The sequence below is a fragment of the Eumetopias jubatus genome, unplaced genomic scaffold (genome assembly GCF_037043125.1).
Source record: "Eumetopias jubatus isolate StellerSeaLion01/CBP00866 unplaced genomic scaffold, mEumJub1_p1.0 scaffold_5, whole genome shotgun sequence".
Classification (NCBI taxonomy): Eukaryota; Metazoa; Chordata; class Mammalia; order Carnivora; family Otariidae; genus Eumetopias; species Eumetopias jubatus.
In genome coordinates, this window is record NW_028274811.1 from 27273317 (window position 1) to 27284993 (window position 11677).

General features: G+C 48.5%; 1 protein-coding gene across 1 annotated transcript in view; it reads right to left on the reverse strand.

Annotated features, from left to right (window-relative positions):
- Positions 1-11295, reverse strand: part of FSTL4 (follistatin like 4) — a 398358-nt gene extending 387063 nt beyond the window's left edge. The window contains exons 1-2 of the mRNA XM_028103667.2: positions 11111-11295; positions 3181-3316 (exon numbers count right to left, since the gene is read on the reverse strand). Of these exons, the coding sequence (XP_027959468.1) occupies positions 3181-3306 (126 nt within the window). The 5' untranslated portion in view covers positions 3307-3316; positions 11111-11295. The remainder of the gene's footprint in view (positions 1-3180; positions 3317-11110) is intronic.
- Positions 11296-11677: the final 382 nt, after the last annotated feature.

Consider the following 11677-nt stretch of genomic DNA (forward strand, 5'->3'; position numbering starts at 1 on the left):
CAAATGTCTGCCCCTCAGAAGGGGGCAGGTCCCTGGGGCTGTCCCTCTCACTTTCCTGGTCTCCCCAAATATAAAATTCTACCAATACTGATTTTAGTCCTGAATTTATCTTGGCCAGAGTATAGGGGAAAGGGAGAAATTTTAGTTATTTTAGAATTTCGTTGAGTCATAGGTCTCAGAATTGTTTCCTCTGAATTCAGAAGTTCATTAGTATTCTACGCCACAGTCTGCCACTCAGCTCTTATTAAAGAGGCACTCCACCCAGCTCCATTTCTTTTCATCTACATTTGTAAAATGATAAACTCCTTGAAGCTATTTCAACTGCAGTCTTTGTACATAAAACAATAATTTAACAAAACTTACATATGCTATCATTGCTTTAAAAATGCGTGAACACACACATGCACTGGTCATTTAATTCTTACTTACCCTTAGGACACTCAAGTAATTGGTGTAATAACTTTAAAGGGAAGTCCAATCTTATTAACGCTTTCCAAGTACTTTAAAAATCTGAAGTCAATAAATGTTTTTGTAAAGTACTATTAGCAGGAAGAAAACATACACAGAAACATTTTACCACTTAGGTCCTGAAGAGGTTTTCTGATTAATTTATGGAGTCTCAGGAAACTCAGTTGGTTATGATTCTTCCAGAAAGTAAGACGGTCTGAGGAAACTGCGAGAGGAGTTTAGTATAGTTTGGCAGTCAGCTCTGGATGCATTAATAGCTGCAATTCAAAGAAGAAACTGCCCAGAAGCTCTAACATACAAGGAGCACCCTGGACGTTGATGAGCGACAAGCCTGGCCTGCAAGCTGCTTACAGGATGGCTGGGGGCACCATTCATGTCCCCACTGGACATGCACCTGCTGTGCAAGGGAGGGTTATCACACATGGAAATAACTGACTGTCTAGACTGAGTTTTGAAAGCGCTAGAGTGACTTCACGACTAGTACTAAATGTTGAATACCGATCAACTCAAAAACACAAGGAGTCTCTCCTTTGCTCTGAAAATTATTAGACATAGAAAGGAAGAGAAACATAGATAACATAGGCTTCCTCTGTATGCTAAAGTAAAAATATGAGTTAAAAAAAAAAAAAGAAGGACTAGTTCAGAACAAGACATCAAATGTGACCAAAGCGTACTCAAAGAAAGTTCCAGAGAAAAGTAAGAACCAGAGCTGGGCCTTGGAGGAGAGGAGTCAGCCATGGGGGAAGAAGCGAGAGCATCCCAGACATGAGGATGCTAGTGAAGAATGGCATAGAGAGGCCATACATGGAGCGTGGGCAGCATCAGCAAGCAGTTCAGTTATGTATCCATGTTTTGCTCTGCCTGAACCTTTGCTGAGGCCGTCCTGTATCCTAGGCCCATCCGCATGGTCATCAGCTCATTTCATCATTGATAAAAGTAAAATACTCCACGAGTGGACGTTATTACACTTGGCAAAAATGCAATCCACCACGAACACTGGATCAACAGGGCAGCTCTTCTGCGTTTGGAGTCTATATGGGCATCACTTCCTTTTCCCTAAGCAGCATGAGGCCTGGAACTGGGAGACAGTTTCATCTCCTGGGCTCTGTCCTGATGGGGTTAGAAAAACAACACGCCCAAAACTAACCAACAAAAAGCCTTCCTGCCTCAGAATGAGCGCTATCTGCTCTCTCTCGATGGTGCACCAAGTGTCAGGCTGTTAGCAGCTAAGACAAAGATGCCCTCGGTTGATATTAACTTACCTTCACTTTACCTCCAGCTAAATCCTACCTTAATTGGTGTGACTCGTTTAATTGAAATAGGCAATTTAAAACAGTGGGCCAATGAGCCCCAATAGTAAGAAGACTAAAAAAAGCTTATCTGTGTGTTTGCCTGTTTGCTTTGCTATTAAATATTCAACAAGATATTTGTAGGATCCTTTTCCCTCTGTGTGAATATGATTAAGCCATTCCATATGGGAAATGCTGTGCTGGCTAGCAAGTTAGCCTCCAGGCTCTTTCAAAAGACCATTAAGTCGCATCCTTCATGGACTGTGATGGGAGAGATAGTGATGCTCTTCAATCATCTGCTCACCACAAAAGGAAGCCACATGAACCTCAGCAGCAAACGTGGGCATTCAACAACTTCTGAAGCTCCCCAGAGATTAAGGTTTGTAAGTCTGGGATTGCATTACGATTAAGTAATAATGAGAAAGAAATCATGTCCTTTGATCAAATCATGCATTAATCCTACCATCCATACACTGTGTGTCATTATTCACTCTCTGGTAATGTTGGCTTTTGGAGGTAATTTTTCTCTCTCATTCCACAGGACAGGAAACAAGCACACAGACAAGAGGTAGGGCGTGTACCAGGAGGGCAGTGCAAGCTGAAATGGCCTGAGAAGTTGTTGGGTAAGACTGTGTATTTACCGTGTCATCAAGAAAATCCCAGGTAGCTTTAATGAAGGGTGTAGTCTTTTCTTAGGGTCTGGCACATACAAAGCATTTTCTGCAGAGAAACTTTTCCCCTCACGAGCCCCGAATTCCTCAGGCCTACTACCTGAGCAGGGCTAGGGTGCAGCTTATGTATCCTCTCCAGTACTTAAGACCAAGTTCGCTAAGCAATTAGCAGTGTATCGAGACTCTCTAGGGAGGCATTTGAGAATAAGTTTTTCAAGCACTTTAGTAGCATTTATATATACCTCACATGCCATTAATCATTCTTATCTGTTCATTAAGAGAGTCTCCCTTAGGACCCCTACTTGCCAGTTCTTTCTCAGCCTGGTTCTTTTTATCTGGGTACGTGAAAAGGAGTCTCTCTCTTTTAAAACACATTTTATAATTAAAAGACTTCATTAATTCACATGGGTGTGCTCCACCATTGAGTCTGCATTTTCAGAGTTTTATTAAATATACAAAAAGGCCATTCTCTCGAGGGTCTTTGTGGAAGACAAACCATTCAACTAAAGCTTGGTTTTAGAACACATTTTCAGCATTGCAGAGATTTTAGACTATTACTTACAGCGTGATATAAAACCTCCTGTCCAGACCAATGCATGTTGTATCTTTCTGTCCCCTACCAACAAGGGGGAACAATTTAAATTCACACTGCAATCTAACTGATATAAACCAAAGGTAGAGAAGAAGTCAGATATGCTGATACTGAAACGCAGCAAATTTTAAGTGTCCTATCAGGAGTTATGTGACTATACCTCCATCTGTGGCTCACCCACACCCATGTTCAGGCCTCTGCTGGGTCCTGGGTCCATCCATCCCAGCCCAGAGGGCAGAGAGGCCCCAAGCAGCACGAGATGCAGCCATAAGCGTCCTGGTTTCATTTCGTGGACTCTGTTGAGAAAATGACAAATGTTCAGAATTAAGCATTGCAAAATATAAGCACGTCACAGGGCGGGTAGGGAGAACTTGTACTCCAGAATCAGAGACACCAGAGTTTAAATCCTACCAGCAACCCTTCTGTTCCACTTTGGAGAAGTTCTAGTACTTCTGAATCTTAGTCGATTCACCTCTAAAACCGGGTCAACGGTAGGTATTTCATAGGGTTGCAGTGAGGGTCGAAGAAGTCAGCATTAGACACAAAGTTAACAACTCTAAAAATGCTAGCGGTTATGTGGAAACCCACCCAATACACCAGCTACCACTCTAACTACAAGAACAAGCGAGGGTGGAGGAGCTGTGTCACTCTGTTCAGTTACCGCACAGCCATGCTTCAGTCTCTTCAGAAAGCCTTGGGGGTTGGGCACACAATTAGTGCACAAGAAATACCGAGGAGGAATTACGTTAAATGTGTGGCGCCCTGTTTGTGGCTGATGACTCAGTTTACAAGATGGCGAGCTTCCAAAGGGCATGTTAAGGCTCAATATTTTCCTTTCAAGACTGTTCCTTCCTGCAGAGGAATTCAAACACCCAATGGATAACGGAATTTCAATAACCTTTAAGGTGGTTCCTGAAGCTCATGTGGTAAGAGGTCTGAAGTCCTAGAAGACAAGAAATGGGCAATTCAAAGTAATCAAAGAAGTACATGGATGAAAAAACTAAGGATCAGCGACACCAGATACCCAACTCCCTGTCATGTGCTGGGGTGCGAATGGGACAAGGACACAGGCTAGTCGACGTGTCCAAGCAGCTCTACCGTTTTTTTTTTTTCTTTTTTTAAGGTTTGCACTGTAAACATTCCAACCTTGATTTCAGTATCTCTAAGAAATGCAGCCAGGGAGATAGAACTCATCGTGCAGTATTTACAACTCGTACTCAAGGAAACCAGAGAGGTTATTGATTTCTGTGAGCACCACACAATTCAGTGCTTAATTGCATGTGGTGCACACGGCATCCTGATTATGGCCAGGGAGATGAAGACACAGAGCTCCTTGGAGGCCAGCACCCCATGTGATCTGGCCTCGAACTGGTCTAGGGCAGGTGTCCCCATCAGAAATGATAAGCTGCTTGACAGACATTACAAGCTGATGGAGGAGTCCACCCCTGCTCACCCCCATGGCAAGAGCTTTGGAGGATGCCTACTTTGAACAAGAAGGGTTGGAGGCATCCCACCATCACTGCTGCTGACACCAGCGCCACCAAACAAATTCACTCCTACCACATTCCCAGCTTCCTTTGGCTGCTTTTCCAGATATGCTTTATGTCCCTCACTTGAGACAGAAAGGCCCACAGGAAGGAGAAGTCAGGCTAAAAATGATGCCATCTAACACTGGCCTCAGAAAAGGCAAGGGTGTAAGTCATGACAGTCTTTTAAAGAAAATGTTTCTCTTGTCGTACAAACAGTCCACAGGCTTCCATTTCTCTCTCCGTCTCTTCATCTTTGACATCTGTTGGCAAAGCTGGAGCGACCAGGGCAGTAGTCTGAGTGGGCAGTAAACACAGTATGAAGGTCATGGTCTCGGCACTGTCAGTATCCGCTCTGCACTCGGAAGGAGGCAGAGCTGAGGGCAAGGGTGCCGTGTGCCCTGCTACGTGGGACAGAACTAGAGCATTCCCGGCAGCCCCCCGAGCCCACGCTCCCGATCGGGGCTCTGGCTACAGTGTGTGAGTTCTTCACACGGACTGCGGAGTGTGGAGGAAAAAAAAAAATCACATTCAGGACTAAAAGAAAATAAAAACTGCCACCAGTTCTTCTGAAAATAAATAGGGCAACTCCCTACTCTCCATCAAGTATTGTCTTCTGAACGCAGAGCCATGTGCCTGGAACTGCAGAAAGCACTTACTAGATTTTTGGAATTTTTTTTTTTAAATACCAATACTGAGGGGCACATGGGTATCTTGGTTTTGGCTCAGGTCATGATCTTGGGGTCATGAGATCAAGGCCCGTATCAGGCTCTGTGCTCAGTGGGAGTCTGCTTGGGATTCTCTCTCTTCCTCTGCCGATCCTGCTCAGGCACGTGCGTGCTATCTCTCTAAAATAAATAAATCTTTTAAAAAAATACCAATACTCACGCTAGAACTAGAAAGACACTACTTCCTACTTTATTTTTGGTAATTCTTCCCTACTTATCCACTATCAAACAGTGCTCGTGGGGAAGCACACGTACAAAAGGTCTTCTTTTCTCCCTTCTCATGCTTTCAAGCCTGAATAAACCAAAAACAGCAAAATAATCAAAACTTACTTAACATACAAATGTCAATTTCTGGAGTTATGAAATATTCAAGCCACGAAACCGACTATTTAGTTCTCAGTTTGCCTAGTAATCCAGGACTAATTATGTTTGATGTTTTATTATTAATGGATAGCATTAAAATAAAATCCATTCGTTTCAATTGTTATTTTGGCAAGCTCGGAAACTATTTTAGAGGGAGCCCCCAGACCTGTGGTATTAAACCGGCTGTTTTGAGTTGTGCTTCAGGAAGCCTGGGCTCCAGCCCTGCGGCACCCGGACTCGTCTCTGGTTTTATCTGGTTGGCGCTGAGGTTCCCCAAAGACTTAAAGACAAGGAAACACAAGAGCCAGGTCAATTACTGAAATATTTCCAGCTTCTTTGTAACGTTTGGCTCAGCTTGGCCACCACCAGACCACCACCAGTCCCACCAGATGGGACTTCATTTGCACGGTGGATGCATGTTCGATGTCATTTTACACTCACTGTGTTTGACAATTCATTTTACCTGCAGGAGCAACAGCCTAAAAATTTACAACTCAAGTTTTATGATGGTTCGGTTCACAAAAAAAGAATATTGGGTCTAAATCAGTTTTGATGACCTATCTAATAACCAAATAGAAGCGATCTCTTTGGTTAGCACTTATGTAAGAGTAATGTGTGTCAGGCACTATTCTAAACACTTCACAGGTATTAACGCACTGTCTTCCCTTCTGCTCCATGAGGAGGGCATTAGTCATCCCCTAGTCAGATGACACAGCAGACAGGTCACAGAGAGGCTAAGTACCCTGCAAAGCCATGTGGCATATAAATGGCAGAGCTGGGACTCCAAGCCGCACAGGTGGACTCGGCGAGACGTCTGCGCTCTTCACATCCTCCCCTCTGCGGCCTCTCAATACTTAGCAGTATTTTGTTTCAATAAACAGTTGTTCTTAGCAAGATGGGGAAAACCCAGGTCGAGCAAGATAGGCAATCCCGAGCCTCTCCTTTCCTCTGACAGCTGCCATGACCCGCACTCCTCCAGAGGAGCAGAGCACAAGGAAAGAGCCAGGCTGCTCCTCGCTGCGCCCCTCCCCGGAATGCGGCCACTTGGCACACGGTCCTCAGCTTTCATAGCTGCTGTCTTTATGGGCAGGAAGAAGTGTAGTTGAACGAAAAAAAGAAAAAGAAAGAAAGAAATGAGGAGGAGATGCACAGAATGCTGGGCAGCAAGGATGCCTCTCAGCTGATGGGGAGTGCCAGCATGGTGAAGACAGTCACTTTGAGGGAAGTAGACCTGTTGACTCATTACTCCTCACCTTCAAATAGCCCTATTGATCTTCAGACAGAAGAAAATACAAGAATCTCCTCATTATAGAAATGGGAAGGTACCAGCTATAATATCGCAAACCCTCTTTTTCAACCTCGAGTTCCTTTTGAGATCTATTTAGGTTTATAAGCTTCATTCAATCCATGTTAGAGTCCTAAGACTGGCTATAAATCTATTGGAGATTGTTCTCGTAAAAGAGCTGGGACTGCCTTTTCTTTCAAACAACCCATAATGCACAATGACTTGATATTTAAGACCTAGTTCCTCGGAGGTTTTCCACCCAAGCCTCACTTTTCCCCATGCTCAAGAGAATCAGGTGCTAGGTTAGCTGTGGCCCAGATAGGACACCAGAAGCCTGGAGGGTCAGAGAATTCACCCAATGTATGAGCCAAGTCAGGAGCCAGATGTAGACTGAAACCAGGCATCCTGACCCCTAGGCAACGGCTTTGCTTCTTACCTCATCACAAACACATACGGAATGCTGGCATTCTGTCTCGATCAGATTAATTTTGCTTTTCTTAGTGCTGGATGGGCCCTACTAGATCATCTACCAGCTCTGTGTGTAAAGTACAGGATTTTTCTGGTTTTATTATTATAAGCCACTACCTGTGCTATTACTTGTATTTAAAATCATAGAGGTACCACCAATTTGTATGATGTGACATTCGGAAAACTGACTCGCTTTTTCAAGAAAGTTGAAAAATGCGATGTAAGAATGCAAGTGGTTAGGGAGAAATAGGAGTGAAGAGGTCGATTCCAAATCTGCCCCACCACAGAAGACACACCAGCATGCAAGTGGTGGGTATTGAACAGGGTCAGAGGCCAGAGAGATGCATGGACACTAAACTGGCAATGGTTCTGATACAAACTTCGCTTCTCTCTTCTGGGAAGCGGCCTTGTTTGGGAAGAGTGGGAATTCAGACCCTGAGAGCTTCTAGAGACATTATTCACCAGTTCTCTCTCAGCGTCTCTCCCAGAACATGGGAACGTTACCAAACTAGACATTACAGATTAGTCACATGGAAATGGCTTCTCTTTGTAACCATCAAGACCAGAAATCATGAAGATGCTTTGGTAGAACCAAGCAATACCACCCCAGCCTTAAAGAGAACAGTACGGTTTGGGACCCTGAGGCACCTCAACTTCCAACCTTTCCAACTAACCAAGTGTATGTGTTAGCCAATTACTATAGGAGCATTGCATTTTGCATATGGGATGTTGGCAATCAACAAATGGAAACCACCTGGAGACCACCAAAATCCTGCAGCCTCCAGTAGGTCTACCCAGTGTTATAAGAAGAAGAAGAAGAAAAAAAAACATTGACCCTAACCCAACACCATGAGGCTACACATTAATTTCTTCTGAAAGGTTCGGGACCCTAGTTTTGATATCCAGGTGTTTTAAGAAAAAAACAAGGGGATCAAACTTCCTAAGATAGCCCCTCAAATACCAACCCAGGGAACTTAGGCATGGAAATATATCAGGCTACCCCTGCAGCAAGCCATAATGAAGTTACACTGCATTTCCCATTGATTATCTGCTCTTTATCTTTGGTTAATTGTTCCAACATTTGTTAAACTGAATGTCTAAATTAGTCTGTGTGCAATGTATCAATCTGTGACACTTCTATATACCAGGAAGTTTAACCCACACACCTGTGAGTTCCAGGAACCCTCGTCATTTCAACATTTAGATTATACTGCTTAAGTACCACGTTCTCCCAACAGGAGTTCTATTTTACTCAAAGTTCCATGCCTTGTGTTACACATTAAGAGAAAGAAAATGTAAGGACATATGTGCTCTTGAAATAACTTCCTAATTTCATCAAGTTAGTAAGCACACACTTGACCGCACACAGCAACACAAGAAGGTTGCATTTCCAGAAACATACCAAGAAAGGTAAAGTAGGAATTAAAGATCTAAGAAATTCTGGCTACTCAATGACCTGTTTCTGGAATATAGTATTAAGTCCAACAGAAGATCACAACATGAAGATCACTTAAAAAAAAAAAAAATCCTGCAACTCTGAGACTAAGAGAAGAATCCTGAGCAACTGATGGGTCAAAGTAGAAAAATCCAACCTACCCCTCACGCACGCACCTCCAGGACAGAGCACAAGGGACAAAAGTTCCCCCAAGGCCCATGGGAATAGGCTGGCCCTTCTCTGGAATAAAAACAGATTTCCCGAGATTAAGGAAAATGGAGGGTGGTGAAAAATGTCTAAGACAGAAAAAGCCACTGGAACATTAACACATTACGGTATATATGAAGGAGGCTATCATCTTGCATGACCTTTGGCTCAGTCTAAAATCTTGGGGGAGGGGCTGTCTCTTTTCCTAGGATGGGAAGAAAGCTACCATTCAGCTGAGTGTGTCTGAAGAGAAATGCTGTAGTAATACTGCAGTGCCTTTTCACAAAACCAAGAGGGGAAGCAGCCATGGGCTCTTTGGGGCATTGGTTCATGGCTGTGGTTTGAGCTACTGCCTTAGGATTGCTGGGGCTCTGGTGTCCTAGAAGCTCCATCATTTACTCCCCTGACCATTTACTCCCAAGCTGAGCCCTCCACCTGACAACAACCCAGATCAGAGCCTGTCCTGGGAGCCGGGAGGGGCAAGCACAGGAACCCACCCACTCCAGCACTGACAGGACACTGCTAAAAGTCATGTCTGACTTTCCCCTAAGGCCGGTGGTGGGAAAATAACTTTAGATCTTCGAGAAACGTCGGAATGTCTTCCCGATGCCTCAGAGATTGTGATATAGGCCCATGCCCAGTGCACGTTTGGTTAAGAGTTACCATGCCACCTCCTAATGAAATTCTGTTTACGTGTGGCCCACAGAATGTGGACGAATGTTTCTATCTCGGGGACCCATCTAGCACAATTCCCCGTGCACAGGCTTGCAATAAATTTAGGAAGGGAACCGATCAAAGCTACTGGCGCTGTTTTTCACTCGCGGGAAACCTCGGAGGAAGCGACACCTAGAGGAGAGCGGAGAAGAGCGACGGCAGCGCGATTCATCAATGTCGGCGACAGTTATGGGAACGAGGTCGGCTGGACAGCGCAGGGGGGACTGACTAGCAGGGCGAGATAGAGACCTAGCAGGGTCCGACTCCGCGGGGCCCCGGCAACTTCAGCACACCTGCGCACTGCACGGGCTGCGTGCCACATCCCGGGCACTGCGAGAAATCCTGCTGCTTCCAGCGGGTTTCTGCCCTTGCTAGAGTGGCGGGCGCCGAAGTCCTCAGGTGGCAGGCCGCGGGCGAGTGCGCCGGAGGCGCCGCTTGGTCAGCTCAAGGGGGCCCCGAAGGCTCGCGCTGCGCTCGGCCCCCAACTCCGGGCGACAAGCGCCCCAAGCGCAGCGCTCTGTCTGCGTCGCCTAGGTGCCCCCCAAACTTGAAATAGGTGTCCTTCGCTGGTGCAGAGAGGGGCGGAGATCATCCACCGCACAAGCTCTCTTAGCACCAAGCTCCCTGCCCGAGCGTGCCCCAAACAAACTGCTCCTTAGTGACCCCCCGGCAGGGAACACTGGTCGCTCTCTTGGAACAGAGACTAGCTGGACAGAACCGGAGCCACGGGCTTCGCGGAACGAGGTGGTGCCACGGTCCCCCCTCCTCAGCCTCCGCCGAGCCCCAACGTGCAGACGCGGCGGACCTCGGGGGAGCGACCGCCAGGCGGGGCGCAGCGGGCCCTTCGGGCTGCAGCGCGCACACGCAAGTTTCCCCGCAAAGCTGGAGGCAGGAGGCAGCGAGGACGCCCGCTCCGCACCCCAGCGCGGGGCCAAGGGCACCGAGCCGAGCCGAGGGGCTGCTACTCGCCCAGCTCGCCGAGGCCGCTCGGGGACCCGAGCACCGAGAGCGGCGCCTGCGGGGTCTCGGAGCCGGCGCGGGCAGCGGGCTCGGCGGGAGCGGTTCTGCTCCGCGCTCCGGCCGGGTCACTCCGATACCTACTGCAGACCCGGGCCACCAGCCTCGGCGCCCCAGCCTTTCCCCCGAGTCCTGGCCGGGGCCGGGGTAGCCCGGGCGAGCCCGAGTCTCGTGGTCCCGTGCCCGCCGCCCGCAGGCGGGCAAACTTGGCTCTCCGGCGCCGGCGGTGAGGACAAGCGAGCGCCCGCGCCGGGCCCTGCAGGGAAACGCGGGGCCGCGGGCGCCGGGACCCCAGCGGGGCGCAGCGGGACCGGCTGGTGGCGGCGGCGGCTTGGCACCCTCCCCGCGCCCGCGTACCTGAGGTGGCCGGGGCCGAGGGAAGACCAGGTGGCCGGACGCGGGCGGACGGGAGCGCCCGTGGAGGCGGTGGCGGTGGCGGCGACCCGGCCCCGCGTCTTTGGGTCGGTCTCTCTGGCTGTCGGCGGGTCCCGAACGCGCTGGAGGCTGTCTCGGCTCCAGCTCCGTGAGCCGCCGCTGCCGTACCACCGCCGCCGCGGCTGCCCTATTTCTGCCGCCGGGACCGGAGCTCGTGACGTCACCCTCCGGTCCCCGCCTGCCCAATCGCCGCCACCTGTGCGCGCGGCGCCCGCCCGCCCGCCGCTCAGACCCGCGCGGGGCCCGCGGCAGGTGCGTGGAGCAGCCGGGCGCGCACGCGGGGCGCGAGGACTCCCAGCGCTCCAGGGCGTTCTCCGCACCCGCCGCTGAAGGCGGTGCGCTTCAGCCCCGGGCTCTCGTAGAGATCTGCAGGCGACATCCCCCTTCCACTCCCCAACACACCCCTTCTCCCCCCTCCTCTGGCTGCTTCCCGGGCCGAGTTCCCCAGCCTGTGCTCTCAAGAGGCACAAGTGGTCTTA